A 20,692-nucleotide genomic window follows, 5' to 3' on the forward strand; every position below is an offset into this window, starting at 1 on the left:
AGAAACAACTGTAACAGTGACACAAGAGTGGACACACTAAAATGTCTCGCCTTCTTTACTAACCATTGATTTTATGTTGATAGTCCTTAATATAAAGCTTTATTACAAGAATCACATAAAATTAACATGATCCACGAAAATGAGGTCAAAGTCAAATAAACCAAGAGAAATACATGCACACCCTACAATCATTCAATACAGAGGTGGATTTAGGGGGGGGCCTTGGGGCCCGGGCCCCCCTTTTTGGGAAAAAAATTGGTTGCTTATATAGGGAATCATTGAAGCGTGACTGGAGCGGGCCCCCTCTTAGGTCAGTCAGTGGGCCCCGCTTATGAAAATTTCTGGATCCGCCACTGCAATACACCAAATGTCGTTGACTATTGCCTAAATAGTATATGAGAAACAAACTTGACCATTAAAACTTCAAAAAAACTAGACCAATGAACAATGAAAATAAGGTCAAGATCAGATGATACCTGCCAGACCTATACTCCTAATACAATCCTTCCATACAACAAATATAGTTGAACTATTGCTTATAGTTTGAAAAAAACCCAGACCAAAACACATAACTTCAACACTGAGCAATGAACCGTGAAAATGAAGTCAAGGTCAAATAAAACCTGTGAGACTGACATACACTAAATATATTTGACCTATTGCAATCATTCCAATTGTATTAGAAAAAAATGCCATAACACAAAAACCTTCATTACATAAGGCATCTATACACAAAGTATGAAGCATCAAGGTCTTCCATCTTCTAAAATATAAAGCTTATAAGAAGCTAGCTAGCTAACTAATGTAGCCGCCAGATCACTATCTCTATGTCAAGCTTTTTGCGACAAAAGTAAAAAAAACAAAAAAAAACTGTTTAAATGATAAAGAAATAAAACTAGCTATTTATTTATCCCTCAATTTATTTGGATTTCATTAAATATTTAATCACAATTACATTTTCAAATTATTCTAAATTGATAAACAAATGAATAATTTCAACTACCTATCATTTCCCAATTAAATTTAAAATTACAATAAGAATTCTGATAATATGCACTAATAAGTTTTTTTTTCCGAATTAAACGATATTGAAGAATCAGAATAGTGAATGGAAACATGGACATATGGAATGTGTTAAAAAGCCAGACCAAAGAGAAGAACACATGGGACTTAAATGCAGCAAGAAAATTCTACACCTAGAGGTGTGCTTCAGCTGGACCCTAAACTATAATGTATATTAGTTAAGCAAAATGGGGGGATACTTAACATGCAACATATTGATGAACCAAAATTTAAATTTAAAAAAAAACAAACACAGAAAACAACAAAGTTTCTGAGTCCTGAGTCTTTTTTTTTTAAATACTGGTTCATTTGTTTGGTTGTGAGTTTAGTGAGGCTTCTATTTCCCTCTAGTTTACATTTATAGTTTAGGGGCCAGCTGAAGCCAACCTCAAGTTGAGGGATTTCTTGCTGCATTGAAAACCCATTGTTGCTTTTTTGGACACATTCCCTGCTTTAAATCTCTATCAAAATTAAATCATTTATCTGTTACAATTCTTCTTCTTAAGAACAGGATTGAAAAACAAAACATGACTGCAGAATTTTTAGTATGTGGAATTAAAATGATCTGAAATTCACCAAAGAAAAGAATCAAATTACATTTAATTAAGCTAAATTAAAATTGTGTGTGCGTCTCCATTTTTTAACAGCAAATTGAAATTCACTAGACTTTGATACTTTGCACTGTATAAATGAAATTTGCTTTACATAGGTGTCTGATGTGGAAAATTAAGGTTTGGTCTTAATAAGAAATTGCAATCACAATATTTGGTAATTCTTCATGGATAAACCTGTTAATAGTTAGTAAACAGTTATCAAAGGTACCAGAAAGTTGACCACGTTTTAAACAAACATATAACCATATCTTTTATGTTTTAAGCATAATTGATGAAAATGTTCTTGATAATAAAAAAAGATTCACACACAAAACTTACTAAATTACTAACCTATTACTTAGCATAAAAAAGCACTCAGTGTATAATATAAATCTATGAGATTTCATTCTGCTCTGTGATTTAAAACAGACATTGTAAAACAGAGATTCGTAGACATTACAGACCTAAAGTAAAGGCAGATCTTTTAGTAAAAAATATTACTAATATAAATTAATGAAATCACAGTAGCACTACACAATGTATATTAAAAACTAATAATAGTTTTAAAAAAGTCCAATACAGATTTCAAAAGTTAATGAGAAAATACAGGTTTAACAGATAGTTGGTTGGACAATCTTCTGTAAACTTCAGTTTTTGTTTAATAAAAACATTAACCAATCAAAATGTTATCAAATATTCTGAGAGACCTTAAAACAAAAATTATGTTTTCCTAAGACTAATACTTATATATTATATATTTTTGTATGTATGCTACTGAAAAAATTTAGTATCCAAATGCATGTTTTATTTATAATAAATATGCATCAGTAAATGTCTATCAAAGAAGATAAATAAGGAATGCTTTCATACACATACATGTTATTCAAAAGAGATACATATGAACAAAATTAATACTGAACTTATAATACATCACAAAGGAAAATGATCATGATTTGAAAAGAAGTCGTCAATGAAACGGGAAAATGATTAAATACCGGTACTCAGGGATCAACAATAAACATTGTCTCCCTTTTAAATGTCTGAAAATTGACATTCTAAGCTGCCTTAAACTTGGTCAAAACTCCCTCATACACCATACATGTAGACATTTATTTTAAATAACTTGTTATCCAAGAAAATATTGTTTTTTTAATTATAAAAAAATGTACTGATAAATAGGTAACATTTGTAATATTCTTATCAGATAAATTTCCCAACCTTTAGGATTGAAATCAAAACATATAATTTCCAATATTTTTAAATAAAAAGAATATTAAACAATTGTCTTCTTTGACGTCATACTAATTATTTTTGATTGTCTATAGTAATGATTGATTGATGTTTAACACCATTTTTAGCACTATTGGCTTTTCATGGCAGTCAGTTTTTATTGGTGGAGGAAGCCAGAGTGCCTTGAGAGGAACTACAACCTATGGCAGGAAAACTGATAATCCTTGTCAATTAAGATAGATTGGAATTGAACACATGTAGGGTTTAAACTCTCAACCTCAGTGTTGACAGGCTTGTGATACAGTAGTTAAACTACTTAGACCACTTGGACATTGTTGTCATAATGAAATTTTGGTCAGTCAGTTTATAATATATTCAGACAACAATTACTTTATTTTAGTAATATGTTACATTTTAATTTTTTTTAAAACATGAAAGCTATGAAAAACTGAATGTTTAATTTGAATTTACACAATACAACCACATAGTAATACTTATACCATAATACCAACATCTTTGTCAACTTTTTACAAATAACCCATTTGTGTCATTTAAAAATTATAAATTACAATGTTCCCTAATGTAAAATTTACATTTAATAATCAAACATCCTATTACAAAACAACGAAATTTTGTTTCTAAATTATTGACTAACAAAATATTTCCCACAATTTAAATACCTTTCACTAAAAATGGCACAATAAACAACCTGTAAAAATCAAGATTGGTTTGTTGACAAAATTTATAACAAGAAATATGGCATGTATCATTAGATAAAATCATCTTAATATGATTAACATAGTTTCCCACTAAACTTAGAGATATGGTCTACCAAAATCACAATTATTATCATACTTTCAAAAAAAAAATTAAGTGTTTTTTTTATTTATAATAAATATAGTATATAGATATAAAAAGATGTGGTATGAGTGCCAATTAGACAACTCTCCATCCAAGTCACAATTTATAAAAGAAAACAATTATAGGTCTTCAACAGGGAGTTATATGCATAGTATAATTTAAACAAATTTATTTTATTTCTTGTTAATAAAAAAAATGTTGACCTTTGAACTTTAACAATTGTGGATTGATTGATTGATAAGGTTTGATTTTCAACATCTATGCATGGTGACAATTTCAAGTTATTTAAAGTTTTAAAGTTCTAAATATTAAATTATTTTCTCAAATATATTATTTAATGCAGAATAAGAATATAAAGCATGGATTCTGGTCCAAAAACAAAATTTTACAATATTTCAAAAAGCTCACATTATAATAAACATGTGAAATGTGTATCAAGTTGATGTAACCATAACTTTGTGGTAAACTACTTAAACTTAAAAGTTTATACACGATATGCATGATTAGAATGTTCAGTGAATTGTGACATCTCGGTCAAAACCCTAACAAGTTGTATAAAATTATTCATATATAGCCATTAAATAAATATAAAGTCCTTATATGAAATAAATACTATCTTATATATTGCTTGAAGTATAAGTATATAAAAAAAAGTATATTTTAGACCATATCCCTTAAAAATATACAAAAAATACCAAAGTTTAAAACAACAAATTTAATACATGTATGCTCTATTGGTTAATAACAATTAATACCAGAATAAAATCACCGGTGCAGATACTTTGCTGCTTAGTAATACCTTAAAGGCTAATTAATTTGCAAGTGAAATATCTAAAGAACACATTTTTTAGCACCATGATTTCTTGTTTAATTTTTTGGTAGATATTTGTCTTCAGCTTGGACTAATTCATCATCTCTTTGTAACCTGAATATTTCTTTCACACTAACAATCTAAAATAAAAAAAATTTTGTTTAATAATATATTTTATAATATAAATTACACTGAATACTACTGTTATGATTGAAATTCAAAATTCATCAACTTTAAAACTTGTGAATGAAATCCATGGGACACAGATAATGTCTCAACTTGCAATATAACTTTTGAAAGGGGCATAACTCAAGAACTGTAAAAGTGACACAACCCAAATTTGAACTTGATCTGTGTATTATGGTAATTTGTATTGTGTTTAAGTTTTATAACATTTGGTTGAGGCAAACAAAGTTGATTGGACTTCGACTTCCTCAAAAACTACCTTGACAATATACTTAAACCTGAAGCTGGACAGACGAATGAACGAATGGAGAAAAAAACATAATGCTCTTAAGTGGGGCATAAAAACACTGTAATGGTTAAGGATATGTCTATTAAATCATATGTTAAGATAAAGACAGCATTATGGAGTGACTGGTCCTTAGTTCTCACCCTACTTAAACTGTCTCAAGAAAGCATTTTGTGTTCAAGTGCGAAAAGTTGTAATGAGGGTTTTACTCATTGTCAGGTTTACCAAACCTTAAAATAGGTATCATCTACTTGTTAACAAAGCAGCAGCCTTTAGAAATATACGCCACAAAGACATAATATTAAGACATTATAATTTGAGTTTGTACTTTTGGCATGTTTGGTGACAAATCTTACTGTAGATTTTAAGCTAGTTTACTAGCAAGTTGAAAAAAATTATTGAGTGGGCCTGTCAAAAGAATAGGTGATATACCATTAGGATGAGCAATAGTTACCTTATCTTCTACATTAACTAACGATTGATCATCATAGATCTGTTTGGTTGTTTGTTGGATAGCACTGACAGAAGCTCTAAGGTTATGATTGGCCCATATTACCATAGAAACACCCATATCACGGAAATGGTCTGTTGGTGTTTTGTAGTATTTTGTTGGTACAATCACTACAGGTCCCTGAAACAAAAGGTTAGTTCTATAGTAAAGCAATGAACTGAAACATTTTTATCTGTAAGATTTGTAGTCTATATGGTAGGAACTGGTCTATTCCCAATCCCTTTCCTCGAAGATGTCACTATGATAAACCCAAAGTTTTTGAAACAATAATTTCGTTTTTCTTATAGAAGCTAACAAAACAAAATCAGGAGCAAATTACCCCCCTCCCCCCCAAAAAAAAACAAATAAAAAAACCAATTGCAATGAAAAGACCAAAAATTATTTCTGTAACAAATACATTTCTTGACCGTAATACCAATCTGCAATTTCAATAAAACAGGTTTCATTTATTAAAGCTCATGTCTAAAAATTCTAGGTTTCCAGATCCCTGATCAAAACTCTAGTAATAAAATTTTGGAAGTTAAATTTAATGTCTCATATGATTGTTCTCTTTTTTTGGTTCTAAAATAATGATTTCATCATTTACAGATGAATAGAACATGTAAAAGGAGCTGCTGGGTATTGTAAAATAAGGACTGCACCCACCAACACAAATTAATCACTATATATCTTTCAAGAATACTTTGAACAGTAGAAATAATTACCACCTCTTACAAAATTTTGGAATATTTTTGGATACCAGGTTAGGATAATTTCCAAGTAACCTCTCTATAACATTTAATGATTTATTTAGCCCAATAAATCAGTAACATAATCATACAACAGCAAATCTTATTGATCATAATACAAACCTGATTGTTCCAAGCCTTCATAAAGGCCTCTATGTCAGAAGGATCAGCCTTCTTACTGTGCATTAAAATGGCATCTGCACCTATAAAAAAATATCAAATTCTAGAATATAAATTAACAATAAGCCCATCAATGTATGTCAAACAAAACATTACAAACAGTAGAAGTAAAATAGGAACAAATGCCGTGAAAGAACTTTTATTTGTGCTTTGAGCAAAAGTTACATATTTGTGGTGCTAAACTTCATGGATTTTAGCTATATATAGATATTCTATGTATTCTCTAGGTTATATGGGTTTATCTATATGATGATCTTTCCATGTCTTGATTTGGATAACAGTTGTTATGTTTCTTTGGACACTTACATTTGTGGATAAAGTAGTACTATATCCTCCAAGAAAACTACAAAAATTGGCACCCCATGAATAAAAGTACTTTCACAGGGTGCAATCAACAGTTTTTTTCTATGATGTCATATTTTGAGGGACTATGCATAAGTGACCCTTAGTGGTGAACTGATTAATAAAGATACTTGTATAAAACTAGATATCACTGGAATCAGAATGTTCTCTAGTTTCTAATGAAATAAATATAAAGTGTACTTTTATCATATTAAAAAAAATCCATCCAAAGAACATGAGGAAAAAATGCCTAATTTGAACATAAACCAGGTGCTCCGCAGGGCGCAGCTTTATACGACCGCAGAGGTCGAACCCTGAACAGTTGGGGCAAGTATGGACAAAACATTCAAGCGTGATACAGCTCTGAATTTGGATTGTGATAAAATTTTTGACATTACATGGTTTTTTTTTACACAAAAAAAATGTCAAGATTTTACAAATCAAAGATTTCTTCAAACTTTTTAAATCTAAAATTAAATAGTTGACACAGCATAGGTTTCTGACACAGAATGAATGTGGTCTAATGAACTTAAAAAGTTTTTTTTTGCCTTTGAGCAATTCACTATGCTGTTGAATATTAATCCTCTCAAAAAAATGTTTGAATAAATTTTCTTTTTATTTATGAAATCTGAAATGAGAAAAATTTAAACCCCCCCCCCCTTTTTTCACATCCCCGTTTCCCTTTTTCCAAAACTGATATCAATTCAAATTTCTAATGGAGTTTGCAACAATAACTACTCTTTTAAATACATCATAAAATATCAAAATGTAAAAATAAAGTGCTTGTTATCACTGAATGGTAAAGATTGGTTGGTAGTAAAAGTGAATATACATTGTTTATTGTATAAAACAATAAAAAAAACTTCATCAGCAACATTTTATATTGGCAAATTTCCAATGAAGTTATTTACATAAAGTTATTGGCAAATAAAAATAGAAAATGACATCATAGTCATGTCTGGCAAATGTCCAACATACATTATCTAAAAACATTTTAGATAAGATAAGGAAAAAAAGCTTCATCAGCAACATTTTGTATTGGCAAATTTCCAATGAAGTTATTTACATAAAGTTATTGGCAAATAAAAATAGAAAATGACATCATAGTCATGTCTGGCAAATTTCCCATATATATTATCAACTACTATTCTATACAAAGAAAGATAACTTCAATTGAAAATTAATTGCTATTGCACAATATTGTGCAATTAGATATTTCTTGCTATTGTGCAATACTGTGCAATTAAAAATTTCTTGCTATTGCACAATACTTGATATGGAATCCTGATTTGGACCAACTTGAAAACTGGGCCCATAATCAAAAATCAAAGTACATATTTAGATAAAGCATATCAAATAAGCCCAAGAATTTAATTTTTGTTAAAATCAAACTTTGTTTAATTTTGGCCCTTTGGACCTTAATGTAGACCAATTTGAAAACTGGACCAAAAATTAAGAATCTACATACACAGTTAGATTTGGCATATCAAAGAACCCATTTATTCAATTTTTGATGAAATCAAACAAAGTTTAATTTTGGACCCCCATTTGGACCAACTTGAAAACTAGGCCAATAATTAAAAATCTAAGTACATTTTTAAATTCAGCATATCAAAGAACCCCAAGGATTCAATTTTTGTTAAAATCAAACTAAGTTTAATTTTGGACCCTATGGACCTTAATGTAGACCAATTTGAAAACGGGACCAAAAATTAAGAATCTACATACATAGTTAGATTCGGCATATCAAAGAACCCCAATTATTCAATTTTTGATGAAATCACAATAAGTTCAATTTTGGACCCTTTGGGCCCCTTATTCCTAAACTGTTAGGACCAAAACTTCAAAAATCAATCCCAACCTTCCTTTTGTGGTCATAAACCTTGTGTTAAAATTTCATCAATTTCTATTTACTTATACTAAAGTTATTGTGCGAAAACCAAGAATAATGCTTATTTGGGCCCTTTTTTGGCCCTTAATTCCTAAACTGTTGGAACCAAAACTCCCAAAATCAATCCCAACCTTCCTTTTGTGGTCATAAACCTTGTGTCAAAATTTCATAGATTTCTATTCACTTAAACTAAAGTTATAGTGCGAAAACCAAGAAAATGCTTATTTGGGCCCTTTTTGGCCCCCAATTCCTAAAATGTTGGGACCAAAACTCCCAAAATCAATCCCAACCTTCCTTTTGTGGTCATAAACCTTGTGTTTAAATTTCATTGATTTCTATTCACTTTTACTAAAGTTAGAGTGCGAAAACTAAAAGTATTCGGACGACGACGACGACGACGATGACGCCAACGTGATAGCAATATACAACGAAATTTTTTTCAAATTTTGCGGTCGTATAAAAAAACCTTAAATCAGGTCATGTTCATACCCATAAAGACATGCACATTTTTCATAATCAAAACTGTATGAAATTTTTACAAGGCCTTTCAAATAAGTCTTGTTTCAGGGGAAGGTCTCCTGCTCCCAAAAGAGCTACAATGGCTGCAAATAAGTTTTCATTTTTCACTGCCTAAAAACAGGATGTTTACAGTGTTGTCTCCCCTCAAAACATGTTTATTTAATATAACTTTAAAAATTATTTCAATCATTTAACCTGTTTTAATTGAAAGCTAGTTAACTAATGTTTACAATCAAATACAAAAAACATGATACTTTTCACCAATTAAGTAAATAAACATGGGTTTCAAGCCATGGTTATTTTTAGTCGGGGAATAACCCCTAGTTTTTTATATATGAAAGTGTTTAGCACCCACAGTAGTTGAACAGTGAGCATGGTGAGCTCATGCTGTATTTGGTAGACAATAAGCTGTTCAGCATGACTCAAAATATAAGGGTATTCACATTTTAAAGTTGCAGAGAAAAGTGTGATAGAATTTTTTTAGAATATACATTTGTATAAGTATTTTGTAAATAGATGGTTGATGAGCAATTAATTTGAAAATGCATGACATAATGCATAATATGGTCACAAAAAAGTTGATCAACTTTAAAATGCATCACACTGTATAATATGGTCCAGCAACTGAAGCTTGAAACCAACTTTCAAAAAGGTTCTGATTTGTAGTTCCTTAGCATTGAAAATAAAATACATAGTTATTAAAGAATTCTGTTTATGTAATAAATATACCAGCTAGTTTTTTACCTGCATTTCTGTATGCTTCTGCCCTTTTCAGAGCTTCATCTAAACCCCAGCCTGCTATAAAGGCTTCAACTCTAGCCACAATACAGAAATCAGGATCTGTCTGTGAGTCCTTACAAGCCTGAAATTAAGTGTGGTACTAAATATACATATTGTGTAAGTGTCAGACTTAAATTGATCATACTGGTGTTTTGTAATGGTAATTATTGAAATTTTATGTAACATCTTATTCTTCATCATCTTTTTATATGCAAATAAACAGAATCAAATTCTTTTGACAGTGGATTTTTTTTTAATCAGAATAGGTTACAATTCAAGTTTTAATTCAATTGATGAAAACACTTCTAAATTTAAACCTTATGAAAAAATTTATATCCATTTTTATTACCTTGATTTTCAAAGCAAATTCCTCTATATCAGCCAATGGCTGTGCTCTTCCATCATGTAGAGAGTTTGTTTTAGGGAACAGTTTGTCTTCTAAACAGGCACCTTAAACAGATATTCATTATACATTAGTTCATGCTAATCATGCTAATGGAGATTGGAGAGCTAAATTTGTAGCACATGCTTTTCACTTTTTTTTTTAGTTTTTCATATATATATAAGTTAAGTTAAATGCCCCTAAAATTTTGATTTTTAAGTACATGTATATGAAATCTAGTACACCTACACACACAATAAAAGATATCTGACAATAAATGTATTCAAGGTCTTCTTTTTGTTAGTTTAACCAGTTTTTCCATCAGGGCCAATTTGTACAAATTAATCAATCCCAGCCTATTCTTTCCTATGAAAGCAAACATGTTTTAGATTACTTTCATTCATTTCATGAATAAGACAAATTATCAAAGGTGATTTCAACCAAAACTATGTGTCTTTTTTTTTATCCACAACTGGTTACTTGTAAATTATAATCATGTTTTAAAAGTACACATCATTATACCTGCTACTCCTCTATCCTCCAGTTTCCTGACTAGTCGTCTAGCATTATTGAAATTTCCATATCCTGTATCAGCATCCAGTAGGATGGGTACATCTGAAGCATCACTCATAAACTCCAACACTTCTACAACTTGTGTCCACGATGCTTCATTACTATCTCTCACGCCTAGCTGGGCAGATACTGACAATCCACTCCCCCAAATACCCTTAAATCCTATAAAAGTACAATTTAGTGAAATATTGACAGAAATAATTGTTTAATACACAAAAAACAGCTGAACAAAAGAACTAAATGGTAATTTTAACTAAGTGTATAAATTTCATGTCCTTAATCTTATTCCAATAGACAGAAGACCAATCAATCATATAATGTTAATAAATATGTACATAAAACTTGGGAATTAAATGTCCTTCCTGCTAATACTACATTGAATACAAAGTATTACAAGCGAAACCTTAATTATTGCATTATGTCTAAATCATATTTACACTTTTTATCCTGTCTCATGTTGGTACTGTCATGACTGTGGCTTCAATATAATTTGTGGGATATCATTTTTTTTATGAGTTTGTGGGTTAACAGCATACAAGCGAGGTAACTCTCATTGGACCTAATTGATAACACCTTGTACAAGATTACCTCCCCTTGACACTTCATCCAGGTTTTAATTAATATGTGAATTTATGCAAGAGAGCATGTTCCAGCCATTTTTTATATGTAATTGATGTCTTTTTTTCTTTTGTTGTCAATTTTTTTCTAACTACTTTTTTTATTACCAACATTTGGGTATTGACACTTTGTACAATGTAGCTTTGATACCACATTTGGTATAAATATATTTGAATGCAGTATTATAATAATGCACCTTAAAGGCTTTCAACAAACACTATTAGTTGTCAATTTAGACCACACAATCAAATATCCATCATGTCCATGAAAATGCAAAATTTCCTGAATACCAAAAAATTGATAAAAACAAGAATATATGATTCTTCAGTTAGTAGCTGCTCTAAATCAAAGCCTTCAAAGTATAACTTAAAAAAATTTAAACAGCAAAACATTTTAAAACTAATAAACAGTACTTTAGTTACCTGCTTCCTGAACTATTCTGGCACTAAGACCATTATGAGCCTCCATTATAAATTCTAATTCTTTGGAATTCAGCATCTGTTTCAACTGAGTAGTTTTCTGTAAAAAATTATTTCAACTTGCAACTTTTGATTTTATCTAATGAATGGCTATTATTTATTTTGAATTTATTGAACCATAAAATCAATTTTTGACATTTGACATTGAATATTCCCCGAAGTGGATAATGTAAAACATGTAAAATGTGAAGAGTCAAAAATTTATTTTATGGTTCAATTAATTCAAAATAAATTATTTCCATTCATTATAAATAAATTTCTATCAAAAATATTAAAGGCTCAAAGAACTTTTTATGTTATTCATACTAACAATAACAACGTACACACATGTTGGCGTATGAATACACAACGTCAGAGTGGGTGTGTCGCCATAAAAATTGACAACATTGAAAATAGAAGTAATACTTTTTAACCAATCAGAAGACAGTAAATACACCAAATGTATTTATAATAAAATTGTGGATGGATATCCTGCACCTGGAGGGGGTCTTCAGCTGGTCCCTTAACAAAAATGTGTTGGGGTTAAATTTGTAAAAGTGAGATCATCAATCTGCATAATCTGAAAGCCATGGAACAATTGATTAAGTTAAAAAATTAAAAGTTATTTCCACAACCAAGCATACCCCAGCAAATCTGGGACACACTCTCTAAACTATTCAATTGAAAAGTAGGAGTCATTTGCAAGCATATGAGATACAATACAATGGCATAGGATCATTTAGAAACAAATTACAAAAACTTTCAGCTAGGTTTATCATAAACAGATTTTCCAGAAGCATGCAACATGAAATTAAAAACCTAAATTCATCTCAAACTATTTGAGCCATTCAAGAACCCTGTTCATACACCAATTTGTACATAACATTTTTTTTTTTATTTTTTTACTGAACATTAGGTTCTTTAACTCTTGTAATGATAAAAGAAAAATCAACAAAAATTGGATTCAACATGTTCAACATGTGTTTCTGTAAAATATTTGTATATTTTGAGTTCCACCTATGTGTACTCATTCAAATTCATTGATTGTCCCCCCCAAAAAAGGGGGGTTCCAACCTCCAGGACCCTCCCCCTGGATCCGCTTCTATGAGTTATATAAAAGTTTTAAATTAAGTTTAAATGTTTTTATTACAAAATAAGATGCTAATACTTTTAATACTCAGTGTATTTTCACATTTCCATAAATGCTTAAAATGTAGACAGATTTGAATAGATAAATCCATACAACTAAATGTTTTCCTTCAGACAGATTTTTGTATAGAAATGTCTGTGTTGACATGTTGAGATGAAGTACATTCTCATCTGTCACTTAGTTACATATGTGTACAGAATTATCTATTGATCCTATGTTATCAATTTAAGATCAAGTTTTATACAAAATGTTTCCACAATCAATAATTACACTGTTGGTGTAGAATTCACTTATCTGATCATCTCTTTAATGATGCTTATTAACAATCACCATATAGGGAAAACGGTACTATTTATTCTGCCATAGGCGACAATATTAACATTTTCTAAATTTACCACTTTTTAAGATAAAAACCTGGATAAAACAGTTATAATATGTTGTGTTAGTACTTTATTATTGTGTTTTAAAAATTAAAGCCAAATAGTATCATGACCAACTTCCAACGGAGCTTGTTTATGTTATCCATGCCCACCGTCATTTTGCACCAAAATTATGAAATTTTGCAAGTCTTTTTGAATAATTCTCTAGAAAATATTTCAATAGGTTTCAAAATTTATATTGTAAATATACACACTGCACTTATTCATAGATAAATACAAAATAAATTGTACCCTTATATCCAATCACAGCGCTCCTAATTTGACTTCCTTCACCTGCCTTGGGTACACAAAAGGCCAACCTAATGCTGGGAAAATTAAATACTACCGTTTTCCCTATACTGTGACATAAAGATATAAATAATTCTTATGACATTAGTAATGCAATACTGGGCTATTGTGAAAACCTTGGCTATAATAAATACTTGTATGTCCCCAGTACTTAAAGAAACATAGATCATTTTATGTCCCCACCCCTACATGCTGGTTTACCTCATTCTCTACTTCTTTCAGAAAAGCCTTAATAAACAACCTGTATCCAATCATATCTTATCTTATTTAAAAAGAATGATAAATAGTTCCATTTAAACAGATAAAATGGACAGTTCCATTCAATTTTTATTCATTTTATCAAAAATTTTCAACAAATGCACAAATTCAAGATTTTTCATACTAATCTCCATTCCATGCTTTAGTATATCGTCGCTGTTATGCAAAAACCTCGTATCTAAGGTTTTGATAATTTTACACCAGGCAGTAAAATCTGAAATCTTTTTTCGATTATTTAGAATTTAATATGTATGTTCCGCTGTATGCGAAAATATCTGATCTTCTAACCAATCAATTACCAAGACGAGCAAAAATTTCTGCACCTATATTGTATTTTCATTATTTTTAAGCTAATATATTAGCTTTGAGAACCTAAAATTGATAAAACTGTACCTGTAATAATGTCAGCTGCCGTGCAAAATTTTTTTCTTTTGAGATACGATATTTTTGCACAACAAAATGTCTCACCAATCCGACTACACTTTTTCGTCACATGTCAGAATTCGGGTTGATGATTGGTTAGAACGTCAGATATTTTCGCATATAGTGGAACATACATATTTAATTCTAAATAATCGATAAAAAGATTTCCGCAAAATGTTGAGATACGAGGTTTTTGCATAACAGCGATGATATGCCATATTGTGGTTAAAAATTTCAGAGCTTGTTATAAAATCTATTATTCTGTCTTGAGATGATGAAAACAAAGATATTAGACACTTTAAACATTAAATATGCAAAATACTCAGCTGTAAAGTTGCCTTTGTTGCCTGTATTAATCAATGAAAAAGCTGAATTATGTCCCTTGGGAGTATTCATTTCCACCAAAAGTCCTTCCAAACAGTAGGAAATGAAAAATTATTTATGTCTGATATAATAAAAGAAAGAAACTACAAAATGAAGCACTTTGGAAATATTTGCTGCATGAATTATCAAGAATGTGAACAATTCTTTACACAGAAGAGTATAAATTCTATGTAAATTTAGCCTCAAGTTGGCCTCTTTTTTTTCTTAGATGAACAATTCTAAAACTGAAAATGCTTCCAATGTGACCAAATATTGCCTAATTCCATAAACAGTACAAACTAAACCAGACAATTTCCCATTTTAATAGATTATGTTTACAGAAATACCCAAGTGATACATTTAGGGAATTACGCAGCAAAAAAGGCAAACATTTCAGTAAAAAATATTTGTCGCGTCTTGAATTCTGGTGTTTCCAATTGAAAAAATCATTGCGAAAGGTGAAATCAAATACAAAAGAAGTATAATAAATTAAATAATCTGGCTTCTTTGATTCTCTTGTTTTTTACAAGTGTTTGGAGGAACTCCGATTCATATGAAAATATGAAGAGGTCGGCAAGAAGAGGCGCACAGTTTGTTCCCATAGGAATGCCGACAATTTGTTGGAAAAGTCTACCTCCAAACTCAACAAATATGTTGTCGATAAGAAACTCCAGCATACTGACCACTTGTTCTTCTGTGTAGCATATTTTACCTTTTTGTTTGTCACTATTTACGAAATATGCCTTATGAAATCCCAAAGTAATAAATTTAAAGCGCATGCTACCATTTTTATGTTGAAAGGCATTGTGGATTATTTCTTTTAGGCGATTTTTCAATTTCACATGGGGAATGGTGGTATACAGGGTTGAAAAATCAAAAGTTTTGATGGAACTAATTTCAGAAAAAGACCGAGACAAATCATCTAGTTTAAAAATTTACAATTTTGATATAAATGTTATCAAGCTTGTTTGGTTTCAATTGATATACTGTTTCAAAGGACATGAAGGAGAAGCTTTTTAATCTTAATTTAAAACTGTACGAAACAACATCAGTGTAACAAATATATAATTAAGTGTCAGGTTTAGGAGCAGGTTCAGCTATCACATGGTTAGGATTGCTGAAAAACAAACAAGATTTACTGCATTTAACCCTTCTTAAAGCTAATAAAAAACAAATCTCTCCTTATATAAAATACTCCAGGGACATTTTTTAATCATTCTGCTAATATTACTGTATGATTACCCAGAATGGTACAATGTAACTAAGGAAGATGATTATATACATGAAATAGGAAACATTCAAAGTCAGATAATACAGCAAGTCCTAAACTTTGATTAAAATCTTGTCAATGTTACCCTTCTCCAAAATGACATCAAGTGTCTATTATATTAAAGTGGGCTAGCTAAGTCAATCCTGGGGATTTATACATTACAGCCTTAAACCTGTGCTCTGCATCAAGGATAAATGTACATGTGTCGGCCTTGTCTTTAAACTAAATCCATTAGATGTTTGATGTGTATGGATGGATAGTTTAGTCCTAGATACATGAATTTTTTTTATTAGTTGTTAGTGGCTTTGAACTAACTGTGAGTACTCTCAGATCTGTACCTAGTGTCTTTTTGTTGTTGGGATGTACATGTACAAGTAAATTTGTTTTTCTTTCATTTTTTGTACTTAAATAAGGCTGTTAGTTTTCTCGTTTGAATTGCTTTACTTTGTCATTTCGGGGCCTTTTATAGCTGACTAAACTTTCAGTTGAAATCTGTATTATAAATGAAAGGTCAGATAATTGTTAAAGCTGGTACATGTGCAAGTTAATACAAATAAGGACATCTGTCAATTTATAGAATATTTATGAAGAACACTGTATTTGAAAATCAAAGGGTTGAACACTTCTACTGACAGTGGAAAACATTCAAGGTGTTTTATCACTGTTACAACAAACAGCATGTCAGTTAAAGAGCTCATGACTTTATGTTTATCTATAAATTTCTTGTCTGACTCTACAATATATAACTACATGTAAAGTTTACTTACTAAACTTGTTGGCCTGAATGTCCTCAGTTTGACAGTTTCACACTGGGCTCTCCACACCAGACAACAAAGCACCTTATAGAGAAATTTCTCTCCCTAGGATTTCTGATGCAGTATACTATCAAGTTTCAGACTTATTTCGACATGTTCAAAAATAAATACAAGGATATTGAAAATCTTTCCTTTCTAAAATCTTTGCTATATTTGTACCCAAGCTTTTATAATCTACATATCAATAATATTCTGCACGCCCCTTCTACATCTACATGTATGTTCTGAAACACAAATTACCTTGACTTTAGTTGACATAGCTCTCTTGATAACTTGTCCATTTCCAATTTCTGTAATAATATCAAATTCTGAGAACATATCTGTATATATAATAATACAAACTGTGAACTAAATATGCTAAATATCCATAATCATATAAACTTATAATTTTTTTAAATAAGTGCATCCAGTGCATTGGTTATTGTAGAAACATTATCATATTAGGCCAAAAAAATATATATGTGTGTTTAAGGTTACATACTTAAAATAAATAGGGTAAGTACATGTACATGTAGGTCAGTATTTCCATTTTATTTTTTGTGTCATGATTTTGAGTAAATGCGGTTGCATTTTATCGTCGTCCGAGTGTCTCGCCTACTTTTGCTGTTAATCGCAGACTCAACAAAAATGAGGAAAAACATCAATAAAAATTTCCCTCTCGATACTGTCTTTTGATTGAAAGAAGCTTTTAAGTTTGGTAAAAAATCCAGGATAGTTTATGAATCTAATAAATGTTTTATAAACTTTAACTGCAGACTGTATGTAATGTTAACTGGAAGAAAAACTAAGTCCAATTATAAGTAAAATATGGAAAAAGTGAATTTTTTTTTTACAAAATTTACTTCTGAATAATATCTTATGATCAGAAACAAGCTTTTGTCTAAGTTTAGTAGAAATCCAGGATAGTTTTAAGAACATTATAAAAATTTTAAAAACTTAAACCACAGAGTGAATGTTTTGTTTCTGGCAAAAAAACTAAGTCCATTTATAAGTAAAATACGGAAAAGTGGAAATTTATTTTTACAAAATTTTCTTCTTGATACTATCTTATGATCATAAACAAGCTTCTGTCTAAGTTTGGTACAAATCAAGGATAGTTTATGAAAGTTATTAAAATTTTAAAAACTTTAACCACAGAGTGAATGTAATGTTTCCTCGCAGAAAAACTAAGTCCATTTATAAGTAAAATACGGAAATTTTTTTTTACAAAATTTACTACTGGATACTTTCTTATGATCATAAACAAGCTTCTGTCCAAGTTTGGTAGAAATTCAGTATAGTTTAAGAAAGTTATTAAAATTTCAAAAACTTTAACCACAGAGTGAATATTTGTGGACGCCGCCGACGGAATGTAGGATCCTTTAGTCTCGCTTTTTCGACTAAAGTCGAAGGCTCGACAAAAATGGCAGTAAAGTGTCATTTTCATCACGAGTCGCGAATTTCCTTAAAACAGCTGTCATATTCACGATAGTGAACATCAGGATGTATCAGGCAATGGATTTATATTATTGGCAACAAGAACTTCCCTTTTGGCACGAGTTCAGTTTATTTTTCACTTTACAACGGAAATAAAATGACTTAGGGTCGGCGCTCAAAAATAGGGTAGGTCGGGTAACCGTAAACAGACATATTTTTTTTAGCCTTACATGTAAGTAAATAACACCCATGTCTTATTATCATTGGTAATTTAATATTTAAAGTTAATTTAGAGAAATAATTTAACTATATGTAGACCATACAATATATTCCTGGTGTTTTCATCATAATAAAAAAAAGATGTAATTCCTTTGAATTTACTACTGTAATTCCTTTGAATTTACTACTGCTACTACAATCAGAATTAAGTCATTTTACAAATAATCATGTCTAAAAGAAGGTTTACAATTTTTCGTCATGCACCAAAATTTATCGTTTACGTCATTTGGCAAGAAATTTTACTGTTATACATCATGAAAGTACCACCCTTCTTTTAGTCCAAATAATTATGACGTCTTGAAAGGCTATTATAGTCTTTCAAGACGTCATAATTATTTGGACTACCCTTCTTTATGATACATGTACATGCATGGTAATTTATAGTCCAAATAATTATGACGTCTGGCAAGGCTATTTTAATTTTTTTCTGGGACGCCTTTCGTATGTCCCAGAAAAAAAATAAAATAGCCTTGCCAGACGTCAATTATTTGGACTAGGTAATTTACAGATAAGAACTTTTTTCAATATTTTTGCTTTTTAACGGCTGAAAAAATCTGTAAGTCACTTATTTCAGTACTTTGCAATAATCAGGGTAAATTTTAATTATCATTTTTTTTTTTTAATCAATAGTGCATGTAAACTGGTCCGCCGTTCTATCTATAGCTTCGCACCGAAGGAACGGGTTGGAGCTATTGTCACATTGGCATTTAAATTGGATGAGTCTTACAAATTCAACGATTCGTTATTAAAATTGGCCAATTAAAAGTGATAGGAAATTGACCTCAATTGTTAATACTGCTATGCCTCAAAATAAACAAGTATCTGTTAATTTACCCCATGGTAGTAGCGCAGATAAATGACCAACGAGCGTGTTAACATGTTCTTGACAAACTGAGCCGGTATCTTTTATTCCCTTTAGAACTCAGTAGGGTAATAAATGTGCTAATTTTTCTTTGATTTGCTATCAGTATATAAATACATAAATAAACATAGCCCATGATGTACTAGTCTCGTCGAATTATTAAATCCCGTGGTCAGAATTCTGACCACGGGATTTAGGCCATACCTGTTGTCAGTGTAGCGATAAGTGAACACAACAGGGGTCCAGTTTACAGTGCATGTACGTTCCAAATAGCTGACATTGTTCAACTTTTCGGTACTCTAGTCAAACTTTTTTCGAACTGGTTTACTTCTGAATGTTACCTGTCACTTACTTACAATACCGGCATTACATAAGAAAAGAACCAGTTCACGCACCTTGCCGGTGCGTGCCAACATGTCTCTAAACATTTTGTTTAAATATTAAAGAAAACACAACTTATCCTTACCATGTTTCATAGGTATATTCAACATTCTGCAAAACTTAAATAGTCTATAACTTGATGAAGTTCCTGCCATCTTGATTTAAACTGCCACGCAACTCAGTCGTGTTCGATCTTCTTTCTTGTTTACACACGTGACCTGGGTAACAATAACGGTATGATAAATTAATCCGGATTGAAATTCTCTCAAACTTTACATGATGCAAGGATTTTCACTATACAAATCCTTGCATGATGTACTTAAAATCATTCTTATCATTATAAACAAATCCTTGAATAATATAAGCAAAATTCAGTCTCTTATTTGAGATTTTGGCTAAGAAAATGGATTGGTTAAGGTTCATGTGGACCCTATGGTTAAAATGGCCGTATTTTCACCTCAAATTTTTCTCTGCGTACAGGCAAACCTGTGTATCTGGAAAAGTTTTAAGGCATAGCATGCCCTAGATAAATAGAATTCAAATGCATTGTATGATTTAGAAAATTCATAACTTAACTGGATTTTGCCGTACACTTTTTTTCGTCTCTGCAGAAGGTGATAAAATTAACAAACAGTTGAGTTTACCTTGAAATGGTCCACTGAGGTACACAGTTTAAATAACCAATTATTGTCAGGTATCTATTGTCCGTCTAATGTCCATGTCAATTAAAAATGCT

At 30.6% G+C, this 20,692-nt stretch overlaps 1 protein-coding gene across 1 annotated transcript; it reads right to left on the reverse strand.

The window, feature by feature from the left end:
• Positions 1-902: 902 nt before the first annotated feature.
• On the reverse strand, positions 903-20,689 carry LOC139527670 (phosphoenolpyruvate phosphomutase). Its single transcript, XM_071323245.1, has 10 exons — positions 20,601-20,689; positions 20,042-20,174; positions 17,259-17,308; positions 11,976-12,072; positions 10,885-11,097; positions 10,330-10,430; positions 9,945-10,062; positions 6,392-6,471; positions 5,484-5,660; positions 903-4,697 (listed from the first exon to the last, which is right to left on the reverse strand). Exons 2-10 carry the CDS (start codon positions 20,109-20,111, stop codon positions 4,614-4,616), a joined length of 990 nt encoding a protein of 329 aa, XP_071179346.1. The 5' UTR covers positions 20,112-20,174; positions 20,601-20,689; the 3' UTR covers positions 903-4,613.
• Positions 20,690-20,692: the final 3 nt, after the last annotated feature.

This window comes from Mytilus edulis, chromosome 6 (assembly GCF_963676685.1).
Source record: "Mytilus edulis chromosome 6, xbMytEdul2.2, whole genome shotgun sequence".
In the NCBI taxonomy this organism is placed as follows: Eukaryota; Metazoa; Mollusca; class Bivalvia; order Mytilida; family Mytilidae; genus Mytilus; species Mytilus edulis.

Bases quoted from the DNA above. Each gene is read 5' to 3' on its own strand.
- LOC139527670 (XM_071323245.1), bottom strand. From the start codon at position 20,111: ATGGCAGGAACTTCATCAAGTTATAGACTATTTAAGTTTTGCAGAATG. The intron at 6,472-9,944 runs GTAAAAAACTAG...ATTTTTTTATAG, and splicing joins AGAAGCATACAGAAATGCAG to GTGCAGATGCCATTTTAATG. The intron at 4,698-5,483 runs GTAACTATTGCT...TTTTTATTTTAG, and splicing joins TAGTTAATGTAGAAGATAAG to ATTGTTAGTGTGAAAGAAAT.